The 19,284-nt window shown below is 48.7% G+C and overlaps 1 protein-coding gene across 1 annotated transcript; it reads right to left on the reverse strand.

The window, feature by feature from the left end:
* Nucleotides 1-5,994: 5,994 nt before the first annotated feature.
* Ppih (peptidylprolyl isomerase H) lies at nucleotides 5,995-18,986 on the reverse strand. Its single transcript, XM_059256087.1, has 8 exons — nucleotides 18,869-18,986; nucleotides 18,621-18,685; nucleotides 18,287-18,310; nucleotides 17,986-18,030; nucleotides 16,856-16,898; nucleotides 14,590-14,682; nucleotides 6,639-6,726; nucleotides 5,995-6,075 (listed from the first exon to the last, which is right to left on the reverse strand). Exons 1-8 carry the CDS (start codon nucleotides 18,932-18,934, stop codon nucleotides 6,008-6,010), a joined length of 492 nt encoding a protein of 163 aa, XP_059112070.1. The 5' UTR covers nucleotides 18,935-18,986; the 3' UTR covers nucleotides 5,995-6,007.
* Nucleotides 18,987-19,284: the final 298 nt, after the last annotated feature.

The raw sequence follows: 19,284 nt of genomic DNA on the forward strand, positions 1-19,284 counted from the left end.
AACTAGAGTAAGGCAAGGACCCTATCACAAAGCTAGAATTCCTGTGCCCTTAACATAAAGAATTCCTGAGCTGGGCAGTGGTGGTACACTCCTTTAATCCCAGCACTCTGTAGAGGGATTAAAGTAGAGGCAGGTGGATCTCTGAGTTCAAGGTCAACCTAGTCTACAGAGTGAGTTCCAGGACAGCCAAGGCTAGGCAGAGAAACACTGTTTTGAAAAACAAAACAAAACAAACAAAAAATCCTGAATAATTTCCCCTCACCCAGACAGAGTTTCTCTGTGTAGCCTTGGCTGTCCTGGAACTCACTCTCTAGACCAGGCTGGCCTCAAACTCAGAGATCCACCTAGTTCTGCCCTGTGTTGGGATTAAAGGAATGCACCTCCACCACCACCCGGCCTGATCAAGTTTTTAAATTTCATCTTCTGTATGTGTATGTGAAAGAGAATTTATTACAAAGCAAAGTGGGGCACCCTCATGGGATGAGAGGCAATGGCCGCAGGGACCACTGCAAAGCATAACCTCACAGGGTGAAAGCTGGTAAGGTAAGAGAGACCTAAATTTTTAGGTAGGCTTTATATTTCCTAATGTTTTTTGAGTCTTTTTGTAATCTTCTATCATCTAGTGATGATCAGGGATCAGCTTAAGAACTCATCATTAGTGACATCAAAGAAATGAGGGAAACCAGGAGAGAATTGTCAGTAGCTCTTGAAGTGGGGAGCAGGTTGAGCCGGGAGCGGGGGTCCCCCATCTTGGCAGAAAGACTCATGGTGTCCATTCAGTCTGAGAAGGAAGCATTTGCCTAGGCAAAAAAGGTCCATATGTAGCTCCCAGCATGCACTTGTGCATTCCTGCCTCAGCATTGCTCACTCTAGTCCCCTCCCTGAAATGCTTGGTTTCTCTCCACTGCCTCATGTAGTAAGTGTTACTGAATGCCTGTAAATTCCAGATGCTGAGCACAAGCAGGTCACCGATGATGCATAAGTGACTGAGGTTGTCTGTATCTGACACCACGCTGGCGCACCTCTTTCATCCCAGCACTCAGGAGGCAGACAGGCATCTCTGTGAGTTGGAGACAGGCCAGTTGAGGAGAGACCCTGTCTCAAAAATGGAACAAGACTCCAGGCCAATGAGATGTCCCAGAGGGTTAAGACCTTTGCTGTTGAGTTTGATCCCAGGGACTCACATGACAGAACAGACTTAAGAAAGTTGTCCTTTGACCTCCATTGGTACTCACAATAAATGAATAGATATAATTTCCTAAGTATGCAGATAAAGTACAGAAATTTCACAGGGTACAGACTCTACCACAGAGGCTATTATGATTGGAGGTAGTGAAGGCTAGTTACATAAGACAAAGCAGGAAAGCCATTAAAGGACCAATAATCTTGATGCCATCAAGTTAGAACTTTACATATTTTTCTTTTCCTTTGCTTAGTAGAGACAGACCCAGGCCCTGTGAGTACTTTGTGTTCCTGAGCAACACCCCAGCCTTCTTTTTTGCTGGTGGCCAAGCTGCTGCTGCGCTGGCTTGCCCATAAACTTGTGGCAATCTTGCCTCAGCCTCCAAATGCTGAGATTTAAGTGCAAGCCTCCACACCCAGCTCTGAAAAAAAAAAAAAAAATTACATTTATTTATCTCATTTCGTGCATGTATATATGGGTGTGTGAGTGCCACAGCACATCAGAGGGAAATTTGCAGGAGTCAATTCTCTCTATGCACCAGTTGGTCCCGGGGATCAAACTCAGGTCTACAAGCTTGGCAGCCAGTACCTTTATCTGCCACTGAGCAGGCTTCACCTGTCCCCTCTTTTATACACAGTCAGTAAGTTGTCAGGCTAGCCTTGAAAGCATTCTTAAGTCGAGGAAGTCCTCAAACTTGTCACACTCTTAGCCATCTCTCCCTGGCTGGGATTACAGAATTACAGGTGTGCGCTCACACCCAGCTAAAATTTTTTTTGTTTTTTTGAGACAGCATTTCTCTGTGTAGCCCTGGCTGTCCTGGAACTGGCTTTGTAGACCAGGCTGTCTTCTGAGTGCTGGAATTAAAGGCGTGTGCCACCTTATCTAGCTAGGTGTGACAATATTTTATCTCAGGAATCAGGAGCCCGAGGCAAGTAAACTAGGTAGGGGTGGCCTATCCTTATAATCTCACCCCTGGGAGGCAGAAGGAGGATTATAGATTTGAGGCCAGTCTTAGCTACAGAGACCTTATAGAAAGAAAACAAACAAACAGGTGACCTGGTGACCCACATCTGTAATCCTAGCATTTGGGAGACAGATCAGGGATTGAATGTCATCTTTGGTTTCACATCCAATTTCAGGCCAGCTCTGGCCACAAACTCTCTATATCAACAAGCAAAAGAGCAGAACAGACAAGTACTCTCTTTTAAGCCCAGCATCTGGAGGCAGAGGCAGACAGATCTCTCAATTCCAGGCCAGCCAGAGCCACACCTGAGACCCTGTGTCTAAATAAATAAACAAACAAGAGCCATTTAACCACCATCAAACTTAAGTAATGCAATTGAATACAGTTACCAATCACAATGGAAAGGAAGTAAACCTTGGTAGAGATATCTTTTTATTTTGTTTTATTTATTTATGTACATTGATGTTTTGACTGCATGTATATCTGTATGAGGGTATCGGGTACCCTGGAACTGGAGTCATGGACAGTTGTCAGCTGCCCAGTACGAGTGCTGAGTCCTCTGTGAGAGTGGTAAGTGCTCTTAACTAATGAGCCATCTCTCCAGCCCCGGTAGAAATGTCTTATAGCATATAATAAAAGGTTTTTATTTTTTTTAAAGATTTAAATTAAAACGTTCTCTCCCACCCCCCACCCCCCTCTCTCTTTCAAGACAGGGTTTCTCTGTGTTGCCCTCACTGTTCTGGAACTCTGTAGCCCAGGCTGGCCTCAAACTCACTCAGAGATCCACCTGTCTCTGCCTCTCAAGTGCTGGCATTTTTTTAGCTAGCTGGTGGTGGCACACACCTTTTTTTCCCAGTGCTCGCAAGGCAGAGGCAGATGGCTCTCAGTTCGAGGCCAGCCTGTCTACAGAGTGAGTTCCAGGACAGCCAGGGTTACACAGAGAAACCATGTGGTCCCCCCCTCAAAAAAAAAGTATGTGGGTATGCATGCATGGTACCCATGTGGAAATCAGAGAACTTGTGGAAATTGGCTCTTTCCTATGGTGGGATCTGGGACTCAAACTCAGGACCACATGGCAAATACTTTTATCCAAGGAGTCATTTCACTAGCCCAGCTTTTTGTTTTTTAAACATAAGTTAGTTTTATATGAACTAAAAAGGAAAAGTTTTCAAGACGTGATGTCAAATATGAAGAGACAAAAACCAGCAAACAAACAAAAACCCCCAAAGGACTGACGAGATGGCTCAGTGGTTAAGGCACTCACTACTCTTACAGGAGACTCAGCACTCACACTGGGCAGCTGACAACTAACTACCTATGATCCAAGTCCTCTGTCCTCCTCGGGCGCCACATGAACTCCCACGCACAGACCCATACACAGACGCATACCCAACAATCAAAAAGAAGAGGGAAAAAGGGCAGGAGCAACAACATAGCATTATGTCATCTGGGAAGAAACAATCTTCCCAAAAGTAGATTGACAAAGAAAGGTGAACACATTTCAAACTGACAAGGAAGTGACTTCTGGGGAGGAAGAAAAACTTCTCCTTTATTACTTTGGTGTTAAAGTTTTCACATATAAACTGTTTTGTATTACTTGTGCAATTAAAAATAAACCACCAGGGGCTAGAGAGATGGCTCAGTGGTTAAGAGCATTTGCTGCTCTTGCAGAGGACCCAGGTTCAATTCCCAGCACCCACGTGGTGGCTGAAAACTACTTATTACTCTAGCTCAGTGATCTGATGCTGTCTTCTGGCATCTGTGGGCACCAGGCATACAAGTGGTGTACAAACATACATGCAGGAAAACACTCATGCGCACTAAAAAAAAAACAAACAACCAAACCAAAACAACCCAAGGAACTACAAGGATGCTGGGGAAAGGTTTGTGCTGGCTGGTCTCAGGTGATCCTCCTGCCTCAGCCTTTCAAGTAGCTGGGACTACAGGGGTACACCAGCATGTTTGGTCAGGATAGCCGTGTGTGTGTGTGTGTGTGTGTGTGTGTGTGTGTGTGTGTGTGTCTATAAAAATGGCACCGAGGGGCAGGTCAGTGGTAGTATACTTGCCTTGAATGCACAAAGCTTGGTTCAATCCCCAGCACTACAAAAAAATATACTTCTGTATGATTTCAGTTACTTTGGAGACAATTGGTAATTTTGAAAATGCACCACGTATTATGAGTATCATTCTGTTTATTTTTTTATTTTATTTTTTTGGTTTTTTGAGACAGGGTTTCTCTGTGTAGCTTTGCGCCTTTCCTGGAACTCACTTGGTAGTCCAGACTGGCCTCGAACTAACAGAGATCCGCCTGGCTCTGCCTCCCAAGTGCTGGGATTAAAGGTGTGTGCCACCACCGCCCGGCTCATTCTGTTTATTTAGTCTTATGAATTAGTCTTATTTTTAGGGGCTCCTTGCTCACATGCTCAAGGGTGAAGTGTCAAGAGGTCTGCAGTTTTAGAATGAGAACGAGAGGCAGCGAGGGCAGGAAAGAAAGGAGAGGACAGCCACAAATGTCCACCACTGGGGACCCGAGCTGTGAGGCTGTGGGTGATTAGTCAACCGTTTTCCAGATTTTTCTGTGGGTTTGAAAAACTTGTAAAGGCAAACGAAACACCATGACCTCTTGCAGAGGTGGACTGACCATTTTTCCCTAGTGTGTGTAACCCGGAAGTCACTCAGATGACTAGCATTCACCTCAGAGCTGAATTCTCTCCTGGGAGGGCCTCTCAGTTCTTTTTCAGAAGGCCGCAGGGCAGAGCAGCCAGGGGCAAGTATCCAGAGGAAGGAAGCCTGTGAAAGGCGCCTGTGAGGCCCACACTCCAGGACTGCACACCAGGCTGGTCCCAGTGCAGTCACCTGGGAGTCAGGTCCTTTCAAGGGGACACTGTAATGAATCAGCAGAAAAAAGAGTATTCCCAGTGGCCTCCCTTTTGCTCCTCACAATGACCCTCAGGTTGACATCCTCTCCTGAGAGCTGAGGAAACATGCCCTGAGGAGTGCCTGCTCCAGGCTCAGATGCAGAGGAAATGGACTCAATCCACATCTGTGAGTGGAAAGACTCCCTCAAGCCATGATTCCTTTTCCTAACCAGAGAGAAGAGATCACTTACCAGGTTCAGTCTTGGTCGAGATTACATTTCCCCACACTGTGAGATTACCACTGGCAGTTTGGGCTTATTGTTAGGGCCTGTGGGAACATTCTAGAAAACAAAGCACAAGAACATGAGATGCACTCAGGCACCTGCTCACTGCCTTGTTTCTATCCTCTAAGGAAGGGCCCAAGATCAGACTGATGTGGAGTGTGTCCTGACAGATGGAAAAGTAACACGAGAGGCCGCAGCCCCACAATGCAACAATGTGGTGGGTCAGGAGAGCACTGACCAGGGACCTCACTTATGGAGAAGTCACAGAAGAGGGGGTATCTGAACAGGGCCAGGAAGGGAAGGTAAGATCCCAAAGAAGGAATTCTTCAGGTAGAGAAGGACTGGAGCCAACACTTGGGGCAGGGAAGCGCAGGAGGCACACACCTATATGGCCAACCTCTTTAGGGAGGAGCCAGGGGCTGGATGCCACTGGACCAGAGAGGCAGTGGCAGGAGGGGTTATGGAGGGGTAGGCAGGGGACAGGTCACGAAGGATGCAGAATGCAATGCCAGGAAGTGGATTTTATCAAGTGGGCATCAGGCTCAGAGGCCAAACCCAAGTATGCACTGGACAGGCTAATGAATGGGGCCAAGGAAGCCTGGCCTCTCCTCTCTCCCAGAGGAGCCAGTAACCGCAGACAGTGAACAGTCTCTCTAGTGAACTGCAGCCCATTTACCCTGCTCCTCACTAACAGGCAGAAGGTACCTGACCAGAAAGGCTACGAGGATCCCCAAGCAGGACCAACCTCAATTTTTCTCATCACCAAAAGTCCATCAATGATTTTTCCTGTAGGAAGAACATGAAGTTAAGGCTTCCTTCCTGGTGCTGGCAGTGCTCCCAGCTCCCAGTGCCCGTTCTCAGCTGGCATCTCATCAGGCCCTCTTACAACGTAAGGAAACTGAGGTTCAGTGAGGTGAGCTGCCTTGCCCAAAGTCACAAGGAATACACGCAGGAAACTAGGGTACAGGCTTGGGTCTGAGGGACCCCAAAGCCACACTCCTCCATGCTGCCTCAGGGCATCTTTATGTGTAGTTATTGGAATGCCCTTGTCTTTTCTGTGAGTTCTAGCCGTCCCCACATGTCCATCAACTACCCTAGCCGTCCCCACACGTCCATCTGTCCTAGCCGTCCCCACATGTCCATCAACTACCTTAGCCGTCCCCACACGTCCGTCTGTCCTAGCCGTCCCCACATGTCCATCTGTCCTAGCCGTCCCCACAAGTCCGTCTGCCCTAGCCGTTCCCACATGTCCGTCTGTCCTAGCCTAGAGCAGCTACAGCAGCTGAACACACTTAGTAAGTGTGGAGAATGTGGCGGGCCGAGACAGACGGGGTGGGAGCAAGACTTACCAAACACCACGTGCTTCCCATCCAGCCAATCACACTTAGAACATGTGATAAAGAACTGGCAGCCGTTTGTACTCGGACCACTGTTTGCCTGATAGGAACCAAATACACCTGTAGTAAGTTTCTCTAGCTGTATTAGGTGAAGGGCAAGATTTCCCATAAAGTCTGCAGCTCTAACTGCAACCTAAGTGAGTACCTATTATGAGGTACTTGCCCAGGCCTAGACAAGGACACATGGATAAACAGGACACAGAGTCTCCACCCTTGAGGATCTAAATTCTTCAATCAATGAACAATTTCCTCAGCGTCAGGTTCTGTAGGAGTCAGGCCTCTCTCTCCTTCCACCACATGGGTCCTGGGGCTTGAACTCAGGTCATCAGACTTGGTGGGAAGCACCTTTACCTGCTGAGCCCCTAAGTTTTGTAATGGGAATGACGGTTCATTTAAAACAAGCAAACACAAGATTTAACTAAGTTTTAGGTTAGCTTACAGAGTAGCGGCTTTAATTATGGCATTTTCAGTTTTCATCTGTACATTTATTATATTGTTCTTATTCTCTTCCCCTACATCCTCTCATGCTCTAGCTGGTTCCCTTACTTTTCCCTAATGGCCCCCTTCTGCTTCTTTCTTTTACATTTTTTAATAAGTGTGTGTGTGTGTGTGTGTGTGTGTGTGTGTGTGTGTGTGTGTCTGTGTGTGAGATGTGTGAGGTCAGAGAACAGCTTTGTGGAGTTACTTCTCCACTTCCACTTGGACATGGGGCTGGCACTGAACTCAGGCAGGTGTGGCAGGTGTCTTTATCCCTTGTCTTTACTTGCTGAGCTGTGTGACTACACCTTCCTTTTCCTCCTTACAGGACTTAGTGTATTTAGTGCACATTAGTTACAACTGGATTATACTTACAAATTAGTTATCAGCTAAGAAAAGACACACTGCCTAGGAAATCAGGGGTTTGAAGTGGTCTTGCAATATATTTTTTACTTTTTTGGGGAAGGTAGGAAGGGGTTGAGAGAAGGTCTCATGTAGCCCAGACTGTCCTGGAACTCATTATGTACCTAAGGCTGGGCTTATCGACCGCTCCTCCTCCCACAGTCTCCCAAGTGTGGGGAGTATAGACACAGTCTCCCAAGTGCAGGGAGTATAGACACAGTCTCCCAAGTGTGGGGAGTATAGACACAGTCTCCCAAGTGTGGGGAGTATAGACACAGTCTCCCAAGTGCAGGGAGTATAGACACAGTCTCCCAAGTGCTGGGAGTATAGACACAGTCTCCCAAGTGCTGGGAGTATAGACACAGTCTCCCAAGTGCTGGGAGTATAGACACAGTCTCCCAAGTGCTGGGAGTATAGACACAGTCTCCCAAGTGCAGGGAGTATAGACACAGTCTCCCAAGTGTGGGGAGTATAGACACAGTCTCCCAAGTGTGGGGAGTATAGACACAGTCTCCCAAGTGTGGGGAGTATAGACACAGTCTCCCAAGTGCAGGGAGTATAGACACAGTCTCCCAAGTGTGGGGAGTATAGACACAGTCTCCCAAGTGCAGGAGTATAGACACAGTCTCCCAAGTGCAGGGAGTATAGACACAGTCTCCCAAGTGCAGGAGTATAGACACAGTCTCCCAAGTGCAGGAGTATAGACACAGTCTCCCAAGTGCAGGAGTATAGACACAGTCTCCCAAGTGCAGGGAGTATAGACACAGTCTCCCAAGTGCAGGAGTATAGACACAGTCTCCCAAGTGCAGGAGTATAGACACAGTCTCCCAAGTGTGGGGAGTATAGACACAGTCTCCCAAGTGCAGGAGTATAGACACAGTCTCCCAAGTGCTGGGAGTATAGACACAGTCTCCCAAGTGCAGGAGTATAGACACAGTCTCCCAAGTGCGGGGAGTATAGACACAGTCTCCCAAGTGCTGGGAGTATAGACACAGTCTCCCAAGTGCTGGGAGTATAGACACAGTCTCCCAAGTGCAGGGAGTATAGACACAGTCTCCCAAGTGCTGGGAGTATAGACACAGTCTCCCAAGTGCTGGGAGTATAGACACAGTCTCCCAAGTGCTGGGAGTATAGACACAGTCTCCCAAGTGCTGGGAGTATAGACACAGTCTCCCAAGTGCTGGGAGTATAGACACAGTCTCCCAAGTGCAGGAGTATAGACACAGTCTCCCAAGTGCAGGAGTATAGACACAGTCTCCCAAGTGCAGGAGTATAGACACAGTCTCCCAAGTGCTGGGAGTATAGACACAGTCTCCCAAGTGCAGGAGTATAGACACAGTCTCCCAAGTGTGGGGAGTATAGACACAGTCTCCCAAGTGCTGGGAGTATAGACACAGTCTCCCAAGTGCAGGGAGTATAGACACAGTCTCCCAAGTGCTGGGAGTATAGACACAGTCTCCCAAGTGCTGGGAGTATAGACACAGTCTCCCAAGTGCTGGGAGTATAGACACAGTCTCCCAAGTGCTGGGAGTATAGACACAGTCTCCCAAGTGTGGGGAGTATAGACACAGTCTCCCAAGTGCTGGGAGTATAGACACAGTCTCCCAAGTGCTGGGAGTATAGACACAGTCTCCCAAGTGCTGGGAGTATAGACACAGTCTCCCAAGTGCAGGAGTATAGACACAGTCTCCCAAGTGCTGGGAGTATAGACACAGTCTCCCAAGTGTGGGGAGTATAGACACAGTCTCCCAAGTGTGGGGAGTATAGACACAGTCTCCCAAGTGTGGGGAGTATAGACACAGTCTCCCAAGTGCTGGGAGTATAGACACAGTCTCCCAAGTGCTGGGAGTATAGACACAGTCTCCCAAGTGCTGGGAGTATAGACACAGTCTCCCAAGTGTGGGGAGTATAGACACAGTCTCCCAAGTGTGGGGAGTATAGACACAGTCTCCCAAGTGTGGGGAGTATAGACACAGTCTCCCAAGTGCTGGGAGTATAGACACAGTCTCCCAAGTGCTGGGAGTATAGACACAGTCTCCCAAGTGCTGGGAGTATAGACACAGTCTCCCAAGTGTGGGGAGTATAGACACAGTCTCCCAAGTGTGGGGAGTATAGACACAGTCTCCCAAGTGCAGGAGTATAGACACAGTCTCCCAAGTGCTGGGAGTATAGACACAGTCTCCCAAGTGTGGGGAGTATAGACACAGTCTCCCAAGTGTGGGGAGTATAGACACAGTCTCCCAAGTGTGGGGAGTATAGACACAGTCTCCCAAGTGCTGGGAGTATAGACACAGTCTCCCAAGTGTGGGGAGTATAGACACAGTCTCCCAAGTGCTGGGAGTATAGACACAGTCTCCCAAGTGCTGGGAGTATAGACACAGTCTCCCAAGTGCTGGGAGTATAGACACAGTCTCCCAAGTGCTGGGAGTATAGACACAGTCTCCCAAGTGTGGGGAGTATAGACACAGTCTCCCAAGTGTGGGGAGTATAGACACAGTCTCCCAAGTGTGGGGAGTATAGACACAGTCTCCCAAGTGTGGGGAGTATAGACACAGTCTCCCAAGTGCTGGGAGTATAGACACAGTCTCCCAAGTGCTGGGAGTATAGACACAGTCTCCCAAGTGCTGGGAGTATAGACACAGTCTCCCAAGTGCTGGGAGTATAGACACAGTCTCCCAAGTGTGGGGAGTATAGACACAGTCTCCCAAGTGCAGGAGTATAGACACAGTCTCCCAAGTGTGGGGAGTATAGACACAGTCTCCCAAGTGCTGGGAGTATAGACACAGTCTCCCAAGTGCAGGGAGTATAGACACAGTCTCCCAAGTGCTGGGAGTATAGACACAGTCTCCCAAGTGTGGGGAGTATAGACACAGTCTCCCAAGTGTGGGGAGTATAGACACAGTCTCCCAAGTGTGGGGAGTATAGACACAGTCTCCCAAGTGCTGGGAGTATAGACACAGTCTCCCAAGTGTGGGGAGTATAGACACAGTCTCCCAAGTGCTGGGAGTATAGACACAGTCTCCCAAGTGTGGGGAGTATAGACACAGTCTCCCAAGTGCAGGAGTATAGACACAGTCTCCCAAGTGCAGGAGTATAGACACAGTCTCCCAAGTGCAGGAGTATAGACACAGTCTCCCAAGTGCAGGGAGTATAGACACAGTCTCCCAAGTGCTGGGAGTATAGACACAGTCTCCCAAGTGCTGGGAGTATAGACACAGTCTCCCAAGTGCTGGGAGTATAGACACAGTCTCCCAAGTGCTGGGAGTATAGACACAGTCTCCCAAGTGCTGGGAGTATAGACACAGTCTCCCAAGTGTGGGGAGTATAGACACAGTCTCCCAAGTGTGGGGAGTATAGACACAGTCTCCCAAGTGCTGGGAGTATAGACACAGTCTCCCAAGTGCTGGGAGTATAGACACAGTCTCCCAAGTGCTGGGAGTATAGACACAGTCTCCCAAGTGCTGGGAGTATAGACACAGTCTCCCAAGTGCAGGAGTATAGACACAGTCTCCCAAGTGCTGGGAGTATAGACACAGTCTCCCAAGTGCTGGGAGTATAGACACAGTCTCCCAAGTGCTGGGAGTATAGACACAGTCTCCCAAGTGCAGGAGTATAGACACAGTCTCCCAAGTGTGGGGAGTATAGACACAGTCTCCCAAGTGCTGGGAGTATAGACACAGTCTCCCAAGTGCTGGGAGTATAGACACAGTCTCCCAAGTGTGGGGAGTATAGACACAGTCTCCCAAGTGCTGGGAGTATAGACACAGTCTCCCAAGTGCTGGGAGTATAGACGCACTCACTTACTAGGGTCATTCTGAACCCCAGCCCAGCCTAGCTGAGAATCTGAAACTGTAGCCACATATTTTCCCTTTCCTCCCTCGAAATCGTCTTCTCAGAGGCAGTCTCATTTTGTCTGCCCCTCCCTCTCCGCCCAAAATAGGGTCTCATTTCGGTAGCCCGGGCTGGCATCCGACTTGTAGAGGTCAGCCTCCTGAGTTTCAGAACTACAAGAGTGAGCTACCACACAGCCTTGTCTTCCTTGTTTTGTGGTACTGAAGCCTCACACTAGGCAAACACTACCAGTGACTATATCCCGGTCCGGAGACAGAACTGCCCTCAACTCAAGCTCCTTCCGCCTCAGCCCCCCAAGAACAGAGGTCATAAGTATATGTTTCAACTGAAGCCCAGTTCCAAAATAATTTTTACACCCAGGTATTCAATAATGTACTATAAAAGAACAGGCTAAAATCATAAGTGCCTTTTGCTAAATCTGGACTTTGATACACCAACAAACTAAGATGAGCTCCCCCAGCGCTGCCGTACAACGGTGTCTGTAATTACAGGAAGATTGTTGGGGAAAAGAGAGCTAGAAAGCGGAAAAGTGAAAGTGCTGTTACTCAAAGAAACACAAAGCTGGACACAGAAGTCCGTGCCTGTGATCCCAGAACGGTGAGGCTGAGGGAGGAGAACCACAAGTTCAACGGCACCCTGGGGGCGGGGAGGGAGGCTTTATAGAACACTATTAGCAAGACAAGAGCAGAACTCACACTGAGTGGGCCACCAGCTGTAATCAGATGCTTGATGGATCCGAAATGGCCAGTCAGTGTTCACGCGGAAGTACGGGCGAACATCAAAGCCGGCGCCTGCAGTCGCCTCTGATCTGGGTTGTACACTACCCTTTGGAAATCCCTTTGTCCTTCCTTTCGTTAACTGCACTGGGAACTGAACTCAGGACCTCACACACGCTAGGAATCTAACCAGTCAGGAGACAGAAGCAGGAGGATAGAGGCAAGCTGAAGCCAGCTTCATCTACGGAGCTTCCACGTGAGTCAGGGCTATACAGTGAGATCATGCTGCAAAAGAAAAACCATGCTTGCACATGGATTCCCTGAACACCTCACATATGAAAGTAAGGACCCCCTCCTGCCCCAACAAGCCAGCTAGAGCAGACTCTGCTCTGGAATGGGGCACAATCCCAGGGCCCACACTCCTCTCCTCTCTACCCTGCTGTTCTTACGTAATCATTTGCTAGCAAACAGACACAGTAACAGTCGTACAGCATTTCTGTCTCAGGGATCCTCTGTTCCCATGGACACTTGATTTTTCCTGGTGGTGTAGCTATGTTCAAGGAAGAGCCCTGCAGCAGATGATGCACCTTGAATCCCAGAACTCCATCAGTGGCTGTGTGACCTTGGTTCACTGCTAACAACCTGCCTGTGCCTCCGTTTGTTCATTATCTCAAAGGGATGTTCTGAATTAAAACAGGGCAGGTGCTCTAAGTGCCGATAACTTTCGGCTGTCTTTCTGGACTCTTCTGCCACCGCTCTGCATCTTTCTGTGGTAGGCACGAGGGCCTTGAGGTTGAGAGCTCTGTCCCTGCCTTTGAAGAACTCACAAGGAGAAGGATGCTACAGATGGCTGTGGTGGTGCAGGCCTGTAAGCCCAGCTACTTTGGAGGCTGAGGCAGGAGGATTGCAAGCTCAGGGGCTCCCTGGGATACAGAAAGACTTCAAGGTCATCTTAAGCAGTGAAATGGGATCGGGCCTCAAAATAAAAAGTAAAAAGTGTGCTGAGGGGCCGGCCAAAGGGCTCAGTGGGTAAAGCGATTGCCCTGCAAGTCTGGCAACCTGAGTTTAACCCCTGGAGACCACATAAAGGAGGGAGCAGAGAACTGACTTCCAAAAGTTGTCCTCTGATCTACATGCACCCACACACTGTGGGGATGTAAACCTACACATCATACCCATACATACACTCATAAGAATAAATAAGCTGGGTGTGGTGGCACACACCTTTAATTTTAGCACTCAAGACATAGAGGCAGGTAGATCTATTTGAGTTTGAAGCCAGCCTGGTCTACATAGCAAATTCCAGGCCAGTCAGAGTTACACGGTCAGCTCCTGTCTCAAAACAAAGCAAACCAAACAAAAAGAATAAATAAAAAATTGTACAGGGCTAGGATAGAGCTAAGCAAGCACAAGCCCCTGGGTTTCATCTCCAGCACTACAAAAGCAGAACAGAATCAAGCAAAGCAAACATGACCTGCCCTGTCCCTGACTAAGCCACTGTGCTTCTGCGTGGTTTGGATTTGTGCAGAGCCTGTCTGCGAGACCTCAAATGCTTTCTTCCTAGGGCACGGTGTACAGAACTGCGGTAGGACGCAGATCTCCCCTCTAGGAAGGCTTCTCTCATTCCTAGCAGCAACCACCCTCATTTCTCTAGTCCATTAGGGTCCTTTTAGGTACACCAGGGTGTCCTCACTGATGTACTACACTGACGGCACAGAGCATCCTGTCCTGGGCTGGTCACCTGCATGTGCGTTTGTTGTTAGACGTTACATGTAACAATGGCAGGGATCGTGTTTGTGCCTGAAATGGAGCAGCTGTGAACAAATCTTTCATGAATGCCTGAGAAGATGAGTGAAGAAGGCAAGCAGGATAGAGAATGCACACGTAAACACTGGGCCCATGGAGGTGAGGACTGGGGCACTGATGGGGGGGATGCTCGTACGAGTGGGAAGTGAGGGAGAAAAGAGGGGAGCAGGGGGAAGGAGCAGTGAGGGTGAGCAAGGTGAAGTGGGCAAGCAATGAGCAGAGGCACCAGGGAGTCTGAGCAGGGATCAGAAACGGGGGACAGCCACCAGGATGTGGGTACAGGAATGATGAGCATGGGGAGGGAGAGAAGCAGGTGAGTGGCCGGCATGCAGCTGCCGCAGTGAGTGAATGGCAGCATCAGGGCAACAAGCAGGCGGCAGCCCACTGGACAGAGGCTAAGAGCCCAAGCACACATCTCGGTGCAAATAAAGGCAGCAACACAAGGCGAGCTCAGTTCCCCTCTTTAGAGTTGTTAGACCCCGCCCAACAACATCAAACCAGACTAAGGAAGGGGGAGGGGGCAGGGGCAGGTGAGGCCTGACTGAAGCAAGGAAGACTGGCTCTGATTCCAAGAGACAGAGCTGCGCCTCAACAAGGCACTAGGAACCTGCTATTCCTCTAACCCCAAATCTTAACTGAACTTCACTTACCATGGAAAGCAGGCCTGGAGCTGAGTGTCTAAGTTTAAAATTTTCATCTGCAAATGGACCGCGGTAAATGCTAGCGACTCCAGTACCATCTCCCTGAGTAGAGAAGAGATATGTTAGTGGTCTGAGTGCTGGGCACCCTGGAAACCAGAGGAAGAATACTGACAGGGCTGGGGAGGATGGCTTGCTATCCAGAGGACCTGAGTTCAAATCCTTAGCACACACATCTAAAAAAGAAAGGAAGGAAGGAAGGAAAAAAGAAAAGCCAGGCATGGCTGTACATGCCTCTACTCCAGCATTAAGAGGTAGAGACAGGCAGATACTGAGCGCTAGCCAGCCAGCTACCCTGGCTGAACCAAGCAGCAACTGACCTACTGAGACCTTGCCTCAAGGCAGTAAGTGCCTGATAGAGAACACCCGATATCTTCCTCTGGGTTCCACACCACTTCCACAGGCTTGCAAACCGTTACACACACAAGCTTGCACACCTGTGTGCCTACTCGAGCTCACAGACACTGGATGGGTGGGGGGAAGAAACACTGTTGCACCCTAGCTTTTTTTTTTTCCTCTTTAAGATTTATTGCCGGGCGGTGGTGGCGCACGCCTTTAATCCCAGCACTTGGGAGGCAGAGCCAGGCGGATCTCTGTGAGTTCGAGGCCAGCCTGGACTACCAAGTGAGTTCCAGGAAAGGCGCAAAGCTACACAGAGAAACCCTGTCTCGAAAAAACCAAAAAAAAAAAAAAAAAAAAAAAAAAAGATTTATTATTATTATTTAAAAAAGTATTTCTTTTAATTTGAGATTATAATCACATTTCCCCTTCCCTTTCCTCTCTCTAAACCCTCCCATGTACCCTTTCTTATTGTTTTTCAGATTCATGGAGCTGGAGTTACAGATGGCTATGAGCGAACACATAGGTGCTGGGAATCAAGCCTGGGTCCTCTGGAAGAGCCACCAGTGCTCTTAATCTCTGAGCCATCTCTCTGACCCCCAAATTTCCCAGTCTTTTTTGTTTGTTCGATTTTTTTGATTTTTTGAGATAGGGTTTCTCTGTGTAACAGTCCTGGCTGTCCTGGAACTCACTCTGTAGACCAGGCTGGCCTCAAACTCACAGAGATCCACCTGCCTCTACCTCCAAAGTGCTGGGATCAAAGGCGTGTGCCATCACCACCACCGCCGCCGCCGCCGCCACCGCCACCACCATCGCCACCACCCAGCAAAAATCATAAAAAATGATTTATTTGTATTATTTTTAATTATGTGTTTGCTGTGTGTGTGGGGGGGTATAGGTACATGCATATAAGTTTAGGTGCCCACAGAGGCCAGAAGTGTCAGATACTCTGGAAATGGAGTTGCAGACAGTTATGAGCCAGGAACTCCAGTCCTCTGGAAGACCAGTGAGGTACTCTTAACTGCTGAGCCACTCTTCAGTCTCCCCGATTTCCCATTTCTATAGAATCACACAATGGAACCGCAGCACAAGTGACAGCAGGATTCAGCCATTGGAACCCTACGTAGGGGGAGTAAGAGCTTTAAAAACTCACAGGAATCGAGAAAGACTGTCTCTTAGACACAAGGAGCTGCAACATACCCAACTAAGCAATTTTAACAGTAAAGCAGCAGCATGCACAGAAGTGGGAGGCTAAGGGAAAGTGGGTTAAGAGAAAAATCCTAGCTTACTGGGCACACTCTAAAGCTGGGATGGGGACACAAACAGCACGGTCACAAAAGAGCCATAGTCAGCAGTGAAGGACGGATACCTGGGTACCTCAGCAAGCAGAGCAAACAGCCTTCAAACCACCTGCCCATCCTGGTCTGATCCCTTGCCACTAAACGGCTTGCAGTCAAAACCTCAGCTTTCCAAAGGAAAACAAGAAAGGAAGACCCGCAGAAGCAAACAGAGTTTCTGACAGAGACACCAGAAGTGGGAGGGAAAATGGGGGTGTAAGCAGTCAGCTCACTTCCTTTTGGGGGAAAAATTGCAGCTAATTTTAAAGTGTCCTATGAACAGTGAATGTGGGTTGTCTCAGATCACCTTTAGGTAGACTAGTAAAGTCCAATTTCTGGTTACAAAAAGCTCATTTTGGACAATGGAAGTTAATGATTCAGTTTAGTATAGAAAAGTGTTCTAAGGGCACAGTCAGTGGTAGCCAGTAGTGCTACAGTACATCCCCATGTCCATGCTCTTTCCACTTAACTTAGCTATTATTCTTAAATCTCAAAACTGGGGCCCTATAGGAAGAATAGCAAAGAAAAAAAGCAGTACTTACATTAACAAAATCTCCACCCTGAATCATGAAATCCTTTATGACCCTGAAACAGTTAAAAAAAAAAAAAAAAAAGATCCTGAGGGAAGGATTCCGTGGTTTAGTCACCAACATGGTAGGTTAGCATTTTTCCTGAAGTACAATGTTTATCATTGTGGCTTAGAGAATGAGTCTTCACCCCTGGAGTGAGCAAGCCGAGGAATTATGAACCATAATTTTTTTTTTTTTTTTTTTAAATGTCAGGGGCATCTTTGGGTTGATCTAAGGTGTAAGAGTTAGCACCGGAACCACAGAAAGGGGCTGAAACCTGGCAGGAAGAAATAACAACAGATTTGCCAAAGCAAAAAACATGTCGAGGGCTTAATGTAAATTTGGGGGAAAAGAACAAAGCAAATATATGTGAAATGGACTACTACACACACAGGGCAATGTAAGCTATTAAACCCAGGCACAGTCCTTAGCCTTTCTTAGCCTCAGTTTCCTTCCTTAAAGAATGGGGATAACACATGTTCACAAGAATGCTGGGATGGCTTAAAGACCACAGCTCTAAAGCCCCTGCTATGGGCGACATGAAAAATTTCAGGATTAAAGTGGAGCAACTTCTATCAAACACTAACAAAAACAGGTGAATACAGAAAGCCAGGAGTTCATGAAGGTCAGGTTCCTACAGATTGCTGCCTGATCACACTAATTACTACAAAAGCCTCTACTAAAATCATAACCTGGAGCCAGGGAGATGGCTCAGTGGGTAAAGTCCTTGCTATGAAGCATGAGGACCTGAGTTCAGATCCCCAGGTCCCACATAAAAGCTGGGTATAGAAGCATCTGGAAATGCACCTGTAACCAAAGCGACCCAGAGTGTATTCCCTGCCATCATTTCTACAATCTGGTATTACCAAGAGTCTAGAAATGACTTTAGGTGCACAGAGTTGTGTACAGGCTACATGGTGCTGAGTATTGAACCCAGGGCCTCATGCATGCTGGGCAAATTCTCTGTCAAGCTACATCCTCAGCCCTGAACATGAGCCTTTAAAAAGCAAACTTAATCCTCCATAGGTTTTGCACTCAGGTGTTCAGGATAACCTGTACAGATACCAAGCAACGACTGCATTTCCATTTGCCAAAAGCCTTACCTATGGAAGGTGCTTCCTTTGTATCCTATAGGAACACCATCTTTTCTGTAACCAAAAAGAAAGGGACTTGGAGTGATGACAAATAATCAGGGGTCTTCCCGTTTAGGACACACTGGAGGCTAAAAGGACTCTCATAAAGATTTGGACAGAAGTGAGCTAAAGGACACATCAACGAAGGAGATACCCTCTGAATATCATTTTCCATCACTCAAGACTTGCCCATGGTTCCCCAATATCCTCACCAAACTCCTGGGACACCCTTCAGGAGTATGAGGAGAGATCAGACACATCTGAGACTGACCTGAACTCTCCAGTGCAGAATTGCCTAAAAGGAAAGAAAGAGTGAACGATTCAGTCACCACGCCATCACTGCTTGGAGCATCTCTAATCTCAGGAGAGGAGGGTACAACAAAGGGGCCAGCAAGTCCACTAACTGGTCGGCCGGATGTCAGGGCATGCAGGCATGTAGACTAGTAACATAAATTGGCATGGGAATGGTCAAACCCGGTAGCTATTCGGCCAGTGCAATACCCAGAACACAGAGCTCCAAGGCAGTGAACGGATGGACAGAGGCAGACGTTGCAAAGGCCGGCTTCGGGCTCAGCTACTCTGGTTCAGTTGGCGCTTCTCCTTACCTAAAGTTCTCTGCCGTCTTAGGCACCACGTCTGCAAACAGCTCGATCTTCATGCGACCAACTTCCTGCAAGTGACGGGAGACGCAAGGCTGAGGCCAGGACCTCAGCCCAAGCAGCTCGGAAGCTCCCACCTCCGCCGCCCTGGTCCAGCCCTCCTGTCTCGGGAGGGCTAGAAGGGCTCCCCCGGCTGCCTCCCTCACCCGAGTCCTGCCCGCCCGCGCAGGGCCGCTGGGCCGCCCGCACCTCACCTGGCCGCCAATGCTGACATCAAAGAAGACCACTGGGTTAACGGGACTTGAATTTGCCACCGCCATGGCTCTGACCCGGAGGTAGAAGCTCAGCTTCCGGTGACCGGCCCTGCGGAATTCATCCAAAGCTCAGGCGCAGCGGAAACCGACGGTGGTTGGGCCCCGCCCCCGGAAGTGCGGCGCGGGCTGCGGGGGAACTCTGAAGCCGGTCGGTTCTTAGGGGAGGCTGGAAGAGGGAAGAGTGTGCAGGAGCGAGGAAGAGCAGGCATCCTTGCCAAAGGCGGCGGGCTCCCCGCTCGCATGACTGTACTAGTGCAATACAAATGAATTTCCCGCAGACAGCATCTGCTGAGCCGTCACACTTGGTGTCCCCTGCCGCAGTCCCCTGACGGGGCATCCACGAGAGGAGGACCCTC

Source organism: Peromyscus eremicus, chromosome 2 (assembly GCF_949786415.1).
Source record: "Peromyscus eremicus chromosome 2, PerEre_H2_v1, whole genome shotgun sequence".
In the NCBI taxonomy this organism is placed as follows: Eukaryota; Metazoa; Chordata; class Mammalia; order Rodentia; family Cricetidae; genus Peromyscus; species Peromyscus eremicus.

What these genes read in the sequence shown, in the direction of transcription:
- Ppih (XM_059256087.1), bottom strand. Translation starts at nt 18,934, where the DNA reads ATGGCGGTGGCAAATTCAAGTCCCGTTAACCCAGTGGTCTTCTTTGAT. An exon ending in AAAGGAAGCACCTTCCATAG is followed by an intron (nt 16,899 to 17,985) that starts GTAAGGCTTTTG and finishes TAACTGTTTCAG; the next exon opens with GGTCATAAAGGATTTCATGA. An exon ending in AGGGTGGAGATTTTGTTAAT is followed by an intron (nt 14,683 to 16,855) that starts GTAAGTACTGCT and finishes TTCTCTACTCAG; the next exon opens with GGAGATGGTACTGGAGTCGC.